This window comes from Gossypium arboreum, chromosome 1, assembly GCF_025698485.1.
Source record: "Gossypium arboreum isolate Shixiya-1 chromosome 1, ASM2569848v2, whole genome shotgun sequence".
Lineage (NCBI taxonomy): Eukaryota > Viridiplantae > Streptophyta > Magnoliopsida > Malvales > Malvaceae > Gossypium > Gossypium arboreum.
This window is the reverse complement of record NC_069070.1, coordinates 6,309,672-6,328,647: the sequence shown is the minus strand read 5'-3', so window position 1 is coordinate 6,328,647 and position 18,976 is coordinate 6,309,672. Positions and strand designations below refer to the sequence as shown.

The following is an 18,976-nucleotide window of genomic DNA, read 5'->3' as shown; positions in this document are numbered from 1 at the left end:
GTCCATACTTGTTTTGCCAGATTATTCGAAGCCTTATGAGGTACGCATGGATGTATCAGATTATGCTATTGGGGGAGTATTGATACAAGATGAGCATTCAATTACTTTTGAGAGCTGAAAGCTTAATGAGACAGAGCGAAGATACATGGTCCAAGAAAGGTAAATGACTGCTGTGCTGCATCGCTTGCACATATGGAGGCATTATTTACTAGGTTCCGAGTTCGTGGTCCTTACCGATAACGTTGCCAACAGTTATTTTCTAACCCAGAAAAAGTTGTCTCCCAAACAAGCTCGTTGGCAGGTTTTCCTAGCGGAGTTTGATTTCATAATGGAATATAACCCAATGAGTGCCAACATTATGGCTAATGCACTTAGTCGAAAGATGAAATTTGCGACAATCAGCCAACCCGATGGGTCCTTATTAGAGAGCATTCGAGAAGGATTGTCCCATGACCTCATAGCCAAAAGCTTGATTGAGCTTGCCAAGGAGGGGAAAACGATGAGATTTTGGCTTGACAGGGAATTACTATACACTAATGGGCACCACTTCTATGTGCCTTACTATGAAAAATTGCACAAGGAAGTCATGAAGGAATGTCATGACTCAAAATGGGTGGGCCATCCAAGAATACACCGTACCTTGGCCCTTTTGGAGAATCGTTACTATTGGCCTTACATGGGTGAAGATGTGGAGACCTATGTGAAGATTTGTCTAGTATACCAACAAGACAAGGTCGAGTTAAAGAGTCCGGCTAGTTTGTTACAACACTTGCCCATTCTTAAAAGACCATGGGAGAGTGTATCCATGGATTTTATTATTAGTTTGCCTAAGTCTGATGGGTTTGCAAATATTCTTGTTGTGGTGGACAGGTTTTCAAAGTATGTGACATTTATTCTAGCTACCAAGGAGTACCCTACTGATGAGGCAGCCCGTTTATTTCTTAGACGCGTGGTGCAATATTGGGGAGTGCCACTGTCTGTTATCAGTGATCGAGATAGGTGATTTACGAGCCGATTCTGGACGGAATTATTCAAGTCATTGAGCTAAGACTTAAACTTCTCCACAAGCATGTATCCATAAACAGGTTGGCAAACCGAACGAGTGAATACGTTATTGAAGACATATCTTCGGCACTATGTGAATGCCACACAAAGGGATTGGCCAATGTTGTTAGATGTGGCCCAATTGTTATACAACTTGCAACGAAATGAGGCTAAAAATCAAAACCCGTTCGAGATAGTGACGGGTCAACAGCCACTCAAACAACGATATTGCAACTTGTTATACAGGACCAAATTTTGCAGCTTATTGATTTGTGAAGGATTGGCAAAAGAAGAATGACTAGGCTATAGCTTGTTTACACAAGGCAAGCAAGCACAACAAGAAGTAGGCCGATCAGAATCGAAGAGATGTACAATTTCAGGTGGGTGAATCAGTCATTCCCAAATTGAACTTGATGTTGCGATATACAGGTTCGCACAAGGGGCTTGTGCGAAGGTACGAAGGGTCATTTAAAGTTTTAAAGAGGGTAGGCAAAGTAGCCTATAAGCTTAAGTTGCCAGTAAAGCTTAAAGTCCACCCAGTGTTTCATGTAAGCATGCTTAAGCCATTCCATGGGGATCAAGAGGGTCCGAATCGAGGCAAGTCTGAACGAGCACTAATGGGGGTAAAGATCTCTTACGATCGTGAAGTTGAAAACATTGAGGCAGATCGTGTGATTAGTCAAAGGTACCTTCGATCGCGACATGAATACTTGGTTCGATAGAAGGGACTTCCCGATAGCGACGCAAGTTGGGAACCTGCTGAGGCATTATGGTTGTTCCAAAAAATATAGACCAGTTCCATGAGGGAGACGCGACGAGGGCGTCCCTAGAACAGGTGGGGGAAAATGTCATGGGTTGCGCATGAGAACCTGCAACCATGATGAACTTGTGCGATCCATCGTATTCGAGGGAAGTCATTCGGCCTAATCGCACTGGTCCATTGCTTGGAGAGATTGAAAGCCCATCTCTAGAGCTTGGTAAATATGAAAAGTGATCTTCAAATATATGCTTGGCAAATATGGAAGGGGATCTTCAAAGATATGTGATCCTAAACATTAAATGTAATATTTAGAAGATACGATTTTGTCATCTTAGAGATTTGATATCTATATAGTTTTAAATCTTAGCCATTGATGTATTTCGATGTGTATCGTTGATATTGGAAAGGCTCAGTTATAAATAGAGGCCTCTCCCTTTCATTGTAATTCGTTTAGTTATTAATAAAATTATAAAAGTATTCACTCAAACTTTTCTCTCAAGTGTTCTTGCTTTTCAGTGGCTTTTGTTCATCTTTGAAGTTTGTTCTTACATTGTTCTTCTGTTGTTCTTTGTAGGTGCCTTAGAGGAGTTCTGTTGAATCTTCAATTGTTGCGAGTTAGGCTGACTTAGGCCTTTTTTAGCGAAGAAACTGCCTAAGGCCGCACGGATTGCTTGTGAAAACTCTAAGTCTGTGACAGAAGCACGTACCAAATTTTGACCAAAGTAATATCAAACCTAACTTGAGTTCAAACTAGGAATTGCAAATTGGATTGCGGATTTTGATATTTGCAGATGTCCATTTTCTTTTTAAGTTTAGATATTGCGAATTTGAAGTGGATATAAATAGATACATCGAATGTCCCTTATTCGAATAATGGATGAGTATTCAAATGCGAATACCAAAATCCACACATTATAGAATGCTTATAATTTTTACTTACAAATAATTTAACATATTCCAGTTTGAATTTTTGTGGATTTAGATATTCAAAAAGTATTGAAATTTCTAAGGATTTGAATATCTCACATATAATAATATTAATTTAAATTTAAATAATAATATTCTAATAATTTACTAATGATGAATAAATCAAATTTTAAGTAAAATTTAAAATTTAAAATTAAATAATTCAATAAATGCAAATATTTGACTCGATGTAATTTCTATTCAAAAGGTGCGACCCACTAAAGTATGGAAAAAGACAAGCCTAGCAATAGTTGGTCCATTTGCTATATATATATATATATATATAAAAGTTAACGAAAAACACCTAAAATTATGCACATTGAACGGGTCATAATTCTTTATCAAAAACCAAAAACACGAATAAAAATTATTTATATTAAAAATAAAAATATAAAAATATTTAATATGGATATAGTTATATATGTAAAAATTTATAAATATTTTAATAAAATAAAATTTTAAAATATATATTACAATTAAATAAAAATATTTTTAAATTGTATTAATTAAATAAAATTTTGAAGATTAAAAAAACACCTCTTTAAGTGGAATTCAAAAAGGAAATTGAGTTCTCAATATTACTTATCAATTTTGAAATTCTCCGATATATTTACCTAAATAAATAAATTTATTTTAAAATTTTAAAAATTTTGATACAAATAAAATGTTTCCTACAAATTTTTCCTCCAAACACACCATAAAAGTTCATAAAATTATACAATAAATTAATTTTTTATCAGTATAGTACATTTATTTAAATATATTATATTTATCTGATAAAATTTTGATATAATTTTTTTATAAATACAATAACTAAAAGGTATTTTTTAAAAAATCTAGAAGTTTATAATTAAAAAGGTAACAAATATTTTCAATCTTTCATATCTTCAAACATTTATTTAAAATTTTGAAACATTATATGAAAAATTGTATTATGATACATATAAATTAAGTATCTGGAAATTTTAATTAATCGAAAAATAATATTTTAATAATTTAATTTATTAAATGCGTTAGATAATTTAAAATAAAATTTATTTTCAACAAGTACATAAAACGCAATAAAGAATATGTTATTTGATTTAATTATTTTAAAGACTATATTATCATTTAACTATTTTACATTCTTGATATATTCTTTCATTCTCTTAAATGATTTTTTTCAAATTAACTTTTAAAAGAAAAAAAAAACCTAATCCAAAGCAAGTCATAATTGGGAGAAAAATCCATGGCAAACAAAATTAGAGACAAATTGGTACCATACACCTTTTTGTATGAAAAAGTTTCATCATTTTTCAGGCAAATGGAGACAACTGTAATCATCAAATGGTATATGGGTGGTAGTAGTGGAATCTACTACTTCAAAAAATAAAAATAAGAGAATGTTGAATTTGATTTTTTTTTAATTTATTACTTGAATTTAGTTTTAAAGATTGATTTAGTATTTAAGTTTTTTCAATTTGATATTTGGGTTTTTTTGGTATCAATTAAGTATTTGAATTTGGCTTCAATGTTTAATTCAGTATCTGAGTTATTTTTGTCTCAATTTGATACATGAGTTTGGCTTTAATGTTCAATTTGATACTTGAGTTTTTTGTCATAATCAAGTACTTGAATTTAGCTTTAGTGTTTAATTTGGTACCTAAACTTTTTTTTTTTTACTATCCCAATTAAGTACTTATGTTTTTTTACTAGAACATGTGTGTCAAATATGCATTGGACCATATGATTTTATTTGATTTTGATATCAAATTAAATATTTAAACTAAACTCAGATATTAAATGGAATTTTTAACTCCAAAATCAATAAAACGAAAATTTGGATCAACTCGATTTCAAATTTAGCTTTGTATCTAATGTAATTACCCATAATTTATATAAAAAAGTTGAAATATGTCACGGGTTTATATATTTTCATAGATTTAAAATTTTGTATTTATACTTTTATTTTCAAAAATTTATTCTATTTACTTTTTATATTTCAAAAATTAGGTCTGACTTTTAATATTATTGTTAACTTTTTTGTTAAAATTAATAGTGATGTAAAATAAAAATTGTGTTCTAATTAACCTAAATTTAATTGAACAATTTTAACAATATTAATAATTGAATTTAAAATTTAAAAATAAAATAAATTAATTTCTTAAAATTAAAAGTATAAAGACTAATTTTAAAATATACACATAAAATCACCGAAAAGGTTGATTTATGAGGAAAGGGGAAATTAGGGACGAAATTTTGTGCGACAATCAAGGGAAAACATGCTTGTCATATGAAAATGACGCACAAAGCTGTAGCGCCTAATTATTTTCTGACTTCGGATTGATTATAATATGAAATTATGGTTATTTTAATTTTTAAATAATTGAATTTGAATTTATATAACTATATATTCAAATTAGTGTTTATGGCATTGCCATGGTGATGGGTTTTTGGCGGAAATGAATAATGGGTAATTTTGGACTCCACATTTTGTGGGAGAAAATGTGGATTTTAAAATATATTTACGGAAATATAGGTTGAGCCTTAATTTGATTAGTATGGACATTGTTGTTAAGGTAGAAGGACGTGGTTCGAGTATGTTGAAACGTATTATCCTCTTATTTATGGGTTAGGAATGAACTATAGATAGTTTTAGGTATTATGTTAAAAAGAACATATATAATTAAATTTTGGAGAGAGAACCAGAAAACGTGGGAAGCATTTTCTAACTCTTTTAATACATTAGCTCATTAGCTCATTTGGTCAAATGATTAAATGTTAGTGATTTTGTCCTTTAATTTCGGGTTCAATTCATTGAGTTCTAGATTCAATTCCCTTTTTAAGCACATATTGTTTTCAAGTTTTATTTATTTATTTCTAATTCATATTTTTAATTAATATATTTTTATTTTTATTTATAAAATCAAATAATTATTTCTAAATATCATTATTTTTAATAAATATAATTTGTATATGTGTAATATTTATCTTTTAATCCATATCACGAGTGTAGTAAATTTTAATATTATATATATTTTTTATGTGTATTTGAAATATTTCACATATAAAAATATTTGAAATATCATACTCACGGTGAAAAACAATTATAATATTTTACATATAAAAATAATAAGATGTTTGAAATAATTATTTAATTTTATAATATTAGAAATCAATATACCAACAATATAGGTAGAGAAAATAAATATTTGACATAAAAATATTATATATAAAAAAATATATCAAAAAATTAATTGATGTTTTTAAAAATAAAATATATTTAACAAAATGATAAATATCAATTTTATAAAAAATATATTTTTATTATCTAATTTACAATAATTATTTGATTTTATAAATAAAAGAGTTATTAATTAAAATAAAAATTTTAAAAATAATATATTTATTAATTAAAAATTAATTAAAAATATAAAAAAAAGCGTGAAACAATATGAAATAAAAATATAAATGTGCTTGAAAGAGGAATTGAACTTAGAACTCAAAGATTATTTTACTATTATTTAACCATCTTACCAGAAAAGTTAATATGTTAAAAATAATAATTAAAATAAAAGCAAATTTTAAATTTTTTATATATTTAATATGCAAAATATTAACAGGAATTAATTTAATAATTCAAAACTATATATAAAATGAAGGTGATTTCGGTATATGATTTTTTCTTTTTATACCATATGAAAATGTTAAATTTCAGTTGTAGTTCCTTTATCATGCTTAAATTTAAAATTTAATTTTTATAATTTAATTTTTAAAATAAATTGATCTCTATATTTTTATAATTTATTAGCTAGATCAATTAGTTAATATTGTTAACTTTTCTATTATAGTATTACGTGATTATATATAATTTGAATGCCATAACGGTCTTATTTGGATTTTCCTTTGTTACATTATAATTAAATAGTCAAATTTTAGTTTTGGTCCCTATATTATGTTGAGACTTGAATTGAATCCATTTACTTTAAATTTTGAGATAATTTGTCCCTCTACTTTTATAATGTCATTAGTTAGCCTAAATAGTTAATATTACTAACTATTTCAATTACAATGTTGATGTCATTTGTTTCTTAATAACACTATTACGACGACAAAAATTATTATGATGGCATTGAAAGGGTGTTTCTAAAAAAGAAATCCACATTAGCATTTTCAACATTATTTTTTTTGTTACATTAGTATCAAATGATTTTTAAAAAAATTAAAATGTCACACCAGTAAATTTAACAAAAGAATTTTAGCGATGACAACAACTAGACTTGAATTTTTAAAATTGAAAAGTAGAGTGATTAAATTCTTAAAAAATAAAAGTAGGGAGATTAAATTTGAAATTTATGAACTACATAGGGGTTTGAAGCATATTTTAACCTTTGTACTCACGTTCTCCCCGACTGAGAACAATATGGATACTAATCGACTTAAGATTTAATCAACAAAAATTATATTAGTTAAATATTAAAGGTGACTGAATCGAACCAAATTTTTACCAGTTATTAATTTCTAAAAGTTTAAAATATATATACCCTTTTAGTTATTTTCATTCATTTATATATATATTAAATATTTATTTTTTATTATAAAAATATAAAATTTAAAACTAATTATAAGCTAAATAAAATATAATTTTATTCAGTTTGGATAATAAAAGCTTTTTTAATCCTGTATACTAAAAATTGAATTGAATCATAATAACTAAACCGAAATTGATAAAATCAAATCAAAATTAAATATTTTTATTTTTATTTTCTTAAATTTTTCTCAGCCCTATTTCATTCACTGCAACATGTGTTCTTAAATTATGAGTTGATATTTTAAATTGATATAAAATTTAAAATATTTTAGTTGAATTATCAAATTAAAATGGTCTAATTACATAATGTGAACTTTTATTGATGGTATATTCACCCAACTCATTATAGCTTAACTTGAATTATTATTTTAAGTCGACATGATTCCATACTCTATTCATTGATTAACTTTAATGGTTCCGATTAAATTACAATGAATATAATTAACGTGTCGTGTTAGATAGAAATTATTCATGTTATATTTTAAACTAAAGTCACATAATTTAATTAAGCCCACTTCATAATTTTAATCTCTTTTCTGCTATTACAAAAGGACTATTTTGCTTGTTATTATAAAGTAGAGGGATCTTTGCGGTCATTTTAAAAGTATAAAAATCAAGATTTTTGTACTATAATGCATAAACCTATATCCCAATTAAAATCCTTCCATCTCTTGCCAGTGGTGGAGTTAAAAAATAATAATAATAAGAGGCGAAACTAAATTGAATATTTTTATAATAGTAAAAATATAATTTTATTATTTTAATAGTCTATATCTTTATAATTTTAAAAGATTAAATTAAAATTTTATTATTTTGAGGACCAAAATATAATTTTATCACTACTAATTTAAAATTTTATAAACTATAAAAGATTTAAATAGAAAATTTTCTATTTTAAGAAAGCAAAACTACTACCAGCCCCACCTTGACTCAGCCACTGTCTCTAGCCCTCAACATTTTTAACTTATTATTATTATCATAAAAGAAAGGGTAAACTACACCAATAGTCATTTTTGTTTACCTTATATTACATTTTAGTCACTTATGCTTGAAATGTTACGTTTTAGTCACTTACGTTATCTTGTTGTAGCATTTTAGTCACTGAGTCGTTAATTATCGTTAACGGTGTAACGGTAAGCTGACATGGCACGTTAAATTATCATTTCAAACAAAAAATTTAGGTTAAATTATACACTTAATCCCTATAATTTTTCGTTTTGAGCAATTTAATTCTTTTATGTTCTTTTAACTTTTTTTCTTTTTTCTTTATTTTTCATTTTCTTCTGCTTCTCCCTCTATTTTCCTACCTTATTTATTTCTTTTAACATACTAGGAAGTCAAATTGGCAGTGAAGAAAGAAGCATGGTATGGGTTTATGGGTTTTGGTTATAAGCAATGATGATAGTCGACTTCCTACTTCTTTTTTCACTACCAATTCGACTTCTTAATATGTTAAAAGAAATAGAAAAGGTATGAAAATAGTGAGAGAAACAAAAGTGAATGAAAAAAAAAAGGGAAATTTAAAAAACATAAAAGAAAAAATTAAATTGAATCAATTGTATAATTCAACCTAAAATTATGTTTGAAATAATGATTTAATGTGCCACGTCAGCTTACCGTTACACCATTAACGACGATTAATGACTTAGTGACTAAAATGTTACAACATGATAACGTAAATGACTAAAACGTAATATTTCAAACATAAGTGACTAAAACGTAACCTAAGGTAAATAAAAACAATCATGCGTGGAATTTACCCTAAAAGAAATATCATAGATTAAGTAGCATGCACACCATGAAACATAACAACCTTTGCGGTCTCAGCGTGATCAAACAGGACGGAAAACATCACATTGCCCGATAAAGAAGGGATCTAGTGAATGCATCTAAACGTATGCCGGAGAAACCTCAAAACATAAAAAGCCAATCATTGGTAATTCATAAATAAAATCCAGCCAACTTCATCCACAATAAACCTTTACCATACCAAAATATATATGATCTTATATTAGCGAGTAAAAACGAGTTGAAAGAAAATGATTTACAGTGTAAGATTAAGAATTAAATCTCTTATTGTTCAATTTCCACCAGGTTTTTACAACGTTTTTTTTTTTGGTTTTTTTTTTTGGGGGGTGGGGGCGGGGTTGAGGGCTTAAAACTTGAAACTTGTCCAGTTTCCTTTATGTACAACAATTTCAAGGGGGAAGTTAAAATGATCAAAGAAAAACACAGGCATGCCATTGCCATTGACATGGCATCTCCACAAGCTTGGCAGATCACTCAAGAAAAAAGATATACCCTCGAGCCAAAAAAGCCTACACAAATATCAGGAAACACAAAAATGGATAGCCTCCAGAATCGGCAGCCGCACCAGAATTTATCTGACCCCCTTCCAATATACATTACACAACTCATCTTCCCTCTGCATTCATAAACCAAACCATAATTCATATAGACCTTGAACTCCTTCCTACTCTCTGATCCGGTCATCAGAGTTGCTTGTCAAAATTGGGGTTCAATAACACTAGGGATCAATTACGTCACTCATTAATGGCGCTCCTCTCTTGTGCTACTAGTATTCTTCTCTTTGGTACGGAAATCTTCCAATCGCCGGTATTCCTCCCTCAGTAACCTATCCAGTTCGGGATGTTTCTTTATCAGTTCTTTCTGATCTCGGAAGTGATGGAATGCCCTGCCGGATATTTTGTAAATACTAGTTCAATTAACAGCCTTAGATTTGCAAGCAAGAAACCCGAAATATTATGTCATCTCCAAGAATCAGGATTCTTTTTCTACATACTCATTTTCAAACATTAGCATGCAGCGCTCATTTAAAGGCATAAATGTTAGGCAAAAAAAGGGAAATTACCAGTATTTTTCAAGGCCATAAAGATTGCCCTTATGATAGAAATCAAGGGTAAGTTGTTCAAAATCGTTATAAAGATCATCTCGATATTTCTTCTCTAGACCATAACTGAAAAAATTGAAGAACGCAATCAGTATACATATAGAAAAGAAAGAAGTAAAGAAAACAACTAAAAATGAACCAAAATTATCTTTTTTTAGATAACCATCAATGTTACCTATAAAATCTGAAAAGACACTCTATCCCATAATTGTAATTTGCAGCTGCATCTTCAAGAGCAAGTTTCTGGAACTCATTATACATAGAAGGGACAAACATATCCCGGAGGAAATACGACCAAAACCTGTATAGTGAATTCATTTCCTGCATGCATAACCAAGGGGAACCATTAGAAAAGTTATATTTCTTAACAACTGGAAAAATGCATTCAAATGCTTAGCTAGAGTAGCTTTGCAGCATTGATGATGATATGATTTAAAGAAACAAGAAACATGTCCAAACAGATATGAAGTCTTAGGAATACCATATATATGTGTGTACGAGGATAAATCAGCTATTAAACATTAACACATATTCAGGGCTTCAGCTTCCGTTGTGGTACAGTGATTGCAAATGGTATCCATGGGGCAAAAAATCGAAAGAAACCAAACAACTTGTTTCTTTGTAATGGAGATTAAACAATATAAGCTGTGCAATAGTGGCTTTTTCATTTAATGTAAAACAGTTCTTTAATAGCTCAGAAAGTTCAAATATAAAGTCAACCTCACTGCATCCGATTCCCAACTTCTTCCTGTCATTCAGGCAGCGCTTGTGAAACTTTAGGTACCTGAATGTAAAAATATAACTAAATTAGCCAACTTTTCTTCACAAGTGCTCTCTCTCCATCGCTCCCTCCCCTCTGTAAGGAAGTACAAGTGCACGCTGACGGACTCAAGAACAAACCACAAAGTATATTTTTTTCGTGCAACAAAAATCTCATCAAGTCATGATGAGCAAAAGCAAAAGTATACACAAATACATATATATTAGGGAAAAGATCCACCATTCCTTACTTCTGTTGCTTAAAACCATTTTCTTCTAATAGCTGATGACTTGGATGCTGAAAAGGTGGGAATGACTTTGGCAAGGAACCGATTGGTGGACTGCTGGAAAGATTCCCATGTGGTGAACAGCTCAACTTCGAAGGCTGCCTAGGGCTGTAAAAAATTGAAGCTTAGACATCAATTAACTCAGGAAAATCTCATCATCTAGTCAATTTAATTAGGTTTAATTTATATTTGAAACCTATAGCAACAAGTCTATATTCTTGCACTCATAAAGTAATGGAAGTTACTACTGAAAGAAAGCAAAAAGAACTTACAGAAGTCATGATATTTAAAGTGAAGAAATGGTCACTTATAACTAACCCGTGACTATCTGGGGGAGTAGAACCAAAGAAATATCCAACTGAATTACTTGGCGGACTTTCTGATATTATTGCAATGGAATTACGACTAGCTCCATGATTCTTTGAATTGCCGGAGAAAAATCTCTGCTTATGGAATGACTGTTGCTTGGAGAAGCCTTTATTTTGCTTCCTTCGGGAACTTGATCCTCCAGATTCTTCAAGATTACTGCTCCCAGCAGCATTTTCACCCGTCTTCAGATTTGATACTCCTAATGCACCCCTTGGAGACCTTGGATTTCCGTCTTTATTTTCATAATTAGAATTATTCTTCCTACGACTAGATCGTTTAGTTTTCAGCTCCTGCTTGCAACAATCATGTTCCGATAATTAGATTACAGAAAATAAAACACCAAACGAGAAATTTATTAATATGTACCATAACATAGTTTGAAATAAATAAGAAAAAAACTAGTGCCAACCTGTTCATAGAAGACAAGACCATCATTTATCATAGCAGCAAGCTCACTGGATATGGCCTTTGAATCTTTTGCACCAGCTTTTGATCCTTCAGTTATCCCACTATTCTGCACATCAGAAGAAAAGATATGTTCCGTAAAAATGGAACCAGAACCATTCTACGGTATAATACAAGTAAAACATTACCCAAAGAAAGCATACGCTTACAGGCATAAGCTAAAAACAGAGAGAACATACCAGTCCCAATTAAGAATAAAGAAAAGTGGAAGAAATTGGGAGGAAAGAGATGAAAGAGGAGTAGGGGTGTAATGAGACACCGATGCTCGCAAGCTACTTGAGTTTGACTTGAAAAGAACTCAAATTTGATTCGGTAATTATTGAGCCGAGCTACAACTCAAGTAGCTCGAGCTATCGATCAAAGCCCAATTCGAGCACCATATGGCTCACATGCCTAATCAAGCTTTTCATTAAATATATTTTTATATTATGCAATGACATTCTTACCCTTATTATATAGAAATAGTTTTAAGTACAAACAAACTCGAGCTTAAAAACAAACAAGCTTAATTGAGATTGAGTAGCTCAATTATGTCTCCAGCTGAGTTTGAGCTTAGAAATTGATGTTTGATCAAGCTCGAGCCTTGAATTTCAAGTGAAGCTCGAGCTTGCCACTATTCAGGTTTGACTCGGCTTGATTACACCCCTAAAGAGGAGGGGAGAGGAGTGAGCAGAGCCAACTATTTGCTCTTAATGTCTCTAAAAGCTAAATCACTACCGATGTGAAAAGAAAAAAAAGTTATCCATCAATTTCACCTGAGGAAGAACACTGTCCCTCTTGAATGAAGTTTAGAATGCTTCAACTTCACAAAATGGAAGCATTACATAATTCATGTATATGCTTCATAAATTCAATGCCTGTGAAAAAACTGATTTAGATGGGGTAATTTTTCTATACATATGTATATTCTTTTTTGAATTGGATTTCCATTGGATAGCAAATATAAGTCGGGGATTCTTATCTTCTCTGATGATATTGAACAATCAATATGATACTATTGAAGGTCATGATAGTAAGAACAACTATTATAAATTACTAAGTAAAAACACGAACTTAGATGCTCCGATGAACCAATCTTTAAACATTAAATATAATAATAAGGCTGAAAAAGAATCCATACAGAGCTGTAAGGCATTACCTGGGTAACAATCACAAGTCTCTGAACATCCCGATCATTGACCATGTCATCCTCTTCCTCATCCAGTCTGAAAAAAAAAATGCCATTCAGATGTTCAAGGGATCATTATTAGCATTTGAAAGCATCGAAATAAGCCTTTATACAGATGAAAAATTTCCCTAGCTCAACACTGAAAGAGATAAGCCAATTAAATACAAACACAATCTAGTACCTGTTAAATGCAGAAAGAGTTTTTGTTGTTTTTTGCTCAAGCTCCAGCTCTTCATCCAGCATAAATGTATGTGCAAAATCATTTGACAGGTCAGCAGCATTCTGTACTATTACATCTGGCGATAATTCCACACTTTCAGTTCTGTGGTAATTGAACCTTATGCGATCAATTCCTTGTAACTGATCAATATCTGAGAATTTAATGTTGGAATCAACAGTTAATTTCCTGTTCAAGTTACCATTTCCACCAGAAAATGCTCGTTTCTCACCATCTAATTGAACTTGCACGGCTGCATGTTTTCTGTTACTTCTATACATCACTTCTGCATGATTTCCCTCAGCTGGTACATGATCCAAGCTCCCGCTTTCCAAAGGAATATTAAAGTTTTCTTGACAGAGGTCCTTTGAATTATCTTCATTCAGATAATTTCCACAGGAATCAGTAACATTCTCTTTTGGCTGGTACTGAGTAGCCGGAGCTTCTGACGACAATGTTGTTGAACCAACTGGGATCCACTTGGACCACTCATCACGTCTTCGTATCTTGTCACCCTAAAATATCAATTACCAAGTAGAGACAAGGTCATTGAGGTGAAGAACAGCATCAAAAGGCAGTATCACTAACCAATGTACCCACACAACAATGACAGATAAGACACAATTTAAACCTTAAGGTATGAAAATAAGCACCATCACCACCATCGGTTGATAGCTAACCAAAATTACTATGAATTTGGTTCAATGGGTAAAATAAAGTTAACCATATGGAGAAGATAAAAGTATATCGATTCAGAGCTCAGAATTGAACATGTGGCCTGATCCGAACTTGCATACATTAGTAAAAGATCAAATTTCAGAACAGTAGACCCAAAAGAGAAATAAAAGTCTTAACCTGCACTTCTACAGTACTAGAACTCTGAAGAGCATCAAGGATAAACTGTATGTCAGTACTCATTCTCTTAACCTGCAACTCAGAAAGTGAAAAAACCACACAAAAGCTTTAGTTCTCGGGCTAAGGAAAAAAATGAAGATGATAGAAAATCTATTCAATCAGTTAATGATGCAACAACCATAAATAAAACAGAAAAAACCCAACAACACAAAATACAGCAGTGGCATATAATCCATGCCGCCATATAAGCTAAGTAGTAGTGAGTTAACATACTCTTTTAAAGTCTGCAATTGTGGAGACTGGAACCCAACCTTGATCATCCATCAAGGAAATCAGGTAATGGTCATTTTGAAGATTTTCATCACTGAAAAAAATAAGAGGGTAAGAAAGGTAAACAAAAAGATATGCACATTATGTAGAGCTGGAAAAACAATTAACTCTACGGAAATCATTAATGAAAAACAATCAAAAAGTTCATATTTTTGGCCTCTCAATGTGAGCCAATTACATGGTGCATGAAACTTATGCCAAATACCTAAGACTATGATTGCTATACCAAAAACTCCAATGACATACAAAAGATAATTGATATGAGGTCATAGGTTGAAAATTTTCTAAAGTGGCTACCACAATATCAGTTTTTTGTAAGAGTTCTTGTCCTTCAGTGGCCCCATTAATAACGTGTGCACAAAATCAGACTTGGAAGTGCAAAGATTTACGGCGAATGAATCAATCACTTACTAGCAAAGCACTAAGTAAAAATACCCATAAATGCCAACATTGATAATGGCATCTATAAATGGCGGAAGTGGAGGAATTTAGAAGCAATTCTAGACTGTGGTACCCAGACAAAAAGATATTAAATAAATAGGAGGCAAAGAAGCCTTCCTCACCTGAAATAATACTCGATTTGTTTCACTATATTAGCCCTCAAAGTTACCATCTCCGGAGGGAGCACAGTAGACTCTGGATTTATAGGGTATGGAACAAAGCGTGGAGAATGTGGTCCCCTAATGGAGCCTGGAGGAGCGATAGGCACATAGCACAAAGCTCCTGAAGGTCATAATAAAAAGGAGTTTATGAAAGGCATAATACAAAACAAGAGCTGAAACAAGAACAAATGGCATAATACATGCCTTACCTTGCTGGCAGACATAAGCAGCAAGGAAGCTTGACAAAGTAAGAAGTAATGAAACATGTTGTAGTGTTTTAAACAAAAATACGGGGATTGAGATATTACCAGGGTAACCTGGACCAATCATGAACCCAGGAGCTGGACCAAAGAATGGAGGTCTAGCAAAAGATCTCGGTCCAACACCCGGCTGCATGGGAATGGGTTCTCTAGGATTAAATGCCCGTTGATGGTTCCAGCCAGGATTAAAATGTCCACCAGGTTCTTGCACGTTGGGTCTTCTATTAGAGAAGTTGGCAGGATAAGCATTGGGATCTCCTCTGGGAGGAAGCTGCATATTTCTGCTGGCATCAACACCTTGAACCGGGGGACCAAAGGCTTGCATTGTTGTCTCAGATCCAGATTTTACCAACTGAGGATCAATACCGGGAAAAGGTCCAGGGACAGGGTGGTAAGCATACCCAGGTCCAGGAACTGCAATGTGTGGTGGGGGTACCATAGGATGAAAAACAGCTGGCACCGGTGGTTGATAATAAGGTAAAGGTACAGGAAAACGAGGCCCAGCATTAGGATTGCGTTTAGAGTCTGACTTCTGATGGCGTGCTGATGAATGCTTATAAGAAGCATTGGGGTTTCCAGATCCATTTGATTTCGGCTGCCCAGCTGCTCTCTGAAAGACCCAAAAAATGAGAAAGATGATAAAATTAAGGTACACTGAGATAACAATTTGTTCAATTTTTCTTCTTAATTGCAAGGAAGAAAAAAACAAGTACATTGGCAACAACTAAATATATCAGGCCTCAATATGATGACCCGCAATATAATCATGCATAAAGGTAACGGAAAATGCAAAGAAGAAGCAAACGCAGACAACCAGACTGACTGAGAATCAGAAATGGCTCAATGATATAGGGAATTCTTCAAAGGAAAGATATATTCCACAAAGGTTTATTAAGAACACTCATCTGACATTATATTTCAATTCTTCTTGACATGTGAAAACAACTCCTACAATCATCCTTTTAACATGTCTAACAAGCGGAGGTCATGAAAGGGTGGTCATTGCTCATTAGTCAATATAGCTTAGTCTCTCCAGAAGACTTTTAATTGGTATAAAGTGATCAAAGAAATTTAAGAAACCAGAAAGCAATTGACTGATATTCAAATGAAATATATAAGTAAAAGAGGCTAAAGACCTGGTCTTTCAAATTGTCCTTTTTTCTAAATTAAAAAAAAAACACATTAGCACTAATAATTCCATAAGACACACTTAGTCTACCAAAACAAACTCAAATTACACCTAAAGCTAGATCAAATTTATCCAAATTTCATACTCATAAAAGTGATCAATCACCAATGCAAAGACTAACCTGACCTACTGAAGGGTTGGGAGATAAACTGATATTCAAATCAAAATTCTAAGAGGCTAAAAAACTGGTCTTTAAAATTGTCCATTTGAGACCACATTAAACCTAATAATTCCATATGACACACTTAGTCTACCAAAACAAACTCAAATTACATCTAAAGATTTTTATACATTCACTCCTAAAAGCGATCAATCACCAATTAAACAAAAATAAACCCCAAAAAGCAATGACGAACCTGCTCTACTGATGGGTGTGGAGCTGCTGGGGCACACACATCAGCAGCAACCTGAGGGTTGTTGTTTTGAGGGGTTTGTTGATTCCCACCAAGGTCAGGCCAAGATTGGGTACCCATAACAGGAGCATCACCCACTTTCTCCCCATCAATTGCAGGAGTCTTCCATGGTGACTTGACCTCGTTATGACCATCCCCTGCTTCATTATCAGCCATTACCATAATCTCTACAACCACCCACCAAAATTCTCCAACAAACCAAAAAAAACCCAAAGTCAGTAAATCAATTCAATTCGTAACAAGAACAAAAAAAAAGAAGCAAACAAACAAACAAAAAAGCACTCTTTGATTCACTAAATGAAGGTGTAATTCAAAAAGATCAAAGGTTTTGGGGTGGGTTTTTAACAGTAAAAAAAAGTGGGGTTTTTTTTTTTTTTGGGAAGTATTTGAGAAAGATTGACAGTTGCAGATAGAGAGACCAAGGAAGTTTGCAAAAGTGAGAGTAGTGAGGGTTAAAAACTTCAAAAAGCCAACAAAGGCATGAATGTCTGCTTTACTTTTTTGCTTTGGTTTTATAGCATTGAGAGAGAAATAACTATTGCCAGGGCAAGTTTTCACTATTTACACACTTGAGCTAACGCAATCTATATTGCTGGAGACGAAATAGAATTGGATTGGAAGTAGGAAAAGAAAACGTGGCTTGGGAAGATAGATTTTGCGTAGGATGGGTCACATCAAAAACCCTAGATTCAGAGCTTTTGGGTCGGCCCGGATCCGTTTCTATAATAAGAGACCCTTATATATTTAGAAATGGCCCAAATTATGTAGGGTTTTTTTTATTATTATTAATAAATAAAAAACACACCTACAGTTATTTAAAAAAACAAATTATGAGTTCTACTTTGATTAATATCTTCATAGAAAGGCGTAAATTCGAACGTATTAAAACATGTTTAAATTAAGATCACGATATTAAAATAAGACAAAGGTAGAAATATTATAAAAATATATAAATATTAATATAAATTTATTTTTTATAGATTTTAAATTTTGAATGGTAAATCAAATCAACGGTATTTAAAAATTAAACTCAAGTGAGCCGTTCGACCAGTAAACACTTTTGATTAAGAAAAAATTACTCATTCTAAATTTTAAATTTATATTTTATTTTAATTTTTAATAATAAAAATAACTATTCACTTAAAAACATTTTTATATTTTAAATTTTAATTTATTTATTAAATTTAAAAATACAGCTAAAGTGTTATGTTATTAATACTGTTGGATTTAATATTACTAGGACTTGTTTGATAATTCATTCCAAAAGAATTTCAATTTATCTATACTATTATCTTAACTCTTAATTGAGATGGTGTTATTTAAGCAGATGAATACCAATTTGATTAAAAATAACTATGAACTTCTTATTTTTCAAAAAAATAAATAAATTAAGAGTTTCTATCTTTTATATTTTATAAAATATTATTTTCAATGTTTTCATTAAAAACCTTTAAATATTACATTAAAAATCAAATATCAAGAGATTCCATAAATAAAAATAAAACCATAATAATTTAAATTAAATATTTTATTAATTTGGATGTTTACTTTTTTATTTAATATTTGACATTTTAGATTTCTCATTTTTAAAATTATATTTATCAAATAATATATCATTTTCAACACTTAATGTTCCATAAATGCCATACTATTCTTATAATTTAAGTTCATAATTTATTACACTCAACATTAAAAATTTAACTTTTATTTCCTAATTTATCAAACAACACCTTTATATCACCAACTCTATTTAAAAAAATCCTATTTTTAACACAAATAAATAATTTAAAGTATTCAATACACTTTCATAT

At 31.2% G+C, this 18,976-nt stretch overlaps 1 protein-coding gene across 2 annotated transcripts; it reads right to left on the bottom strand.

The window, feature by feature from the left end:
• Positions 1-9,619: 9,619 nt before the first annotated feature.
• LOC108483188 (la-related protein 1A) lies at positions 9,620-17,779 on the bottom strand. 2 transcript variants are annotated; one of them, XM_053026756.1, is made up of 16 exons: positions 17,735-17,779; positions 17,109-17,353; positions 15,612-16,173; positions 15,265-15,424; positions 14,645-14,735; positions 14,372-14,443; positions 13,749-14,031; positions 13,481-13,670; positions 13,270-13,336; positions 12,076-12,180; positions 11,616-11,956; positions 11,262-11,405; positions 10,972-11,035; positions 10,427-10,572; positions 10,213-10,317; positions 9,620-10,035 (listed from the first exon to the last, which is right to left on the bottom strand). In XM_053026756.1, exons 2-16 carry the CDS (start codon positions 17,325-17,327, stop codon positions 9,891-9,893), a joined length of 2,694 nt encoding a protein of 897 aa, XP_052882716.1. In that variant the 5' UTR covers positions 17,328-17,353; positions 17,735-17,779; the 3' UTR covers positions 9,620-9,890. The 2 variants fall into 2 exon arrangements, with proteins under 2 accessions (XP_052882716.1, XP_052882714.1); XM_053026754.1 differs by having other exon boundaries at positions 17,663-17,773.
• Positions 17,780-18,976: the final 1,197 nt, after the last annotated feature.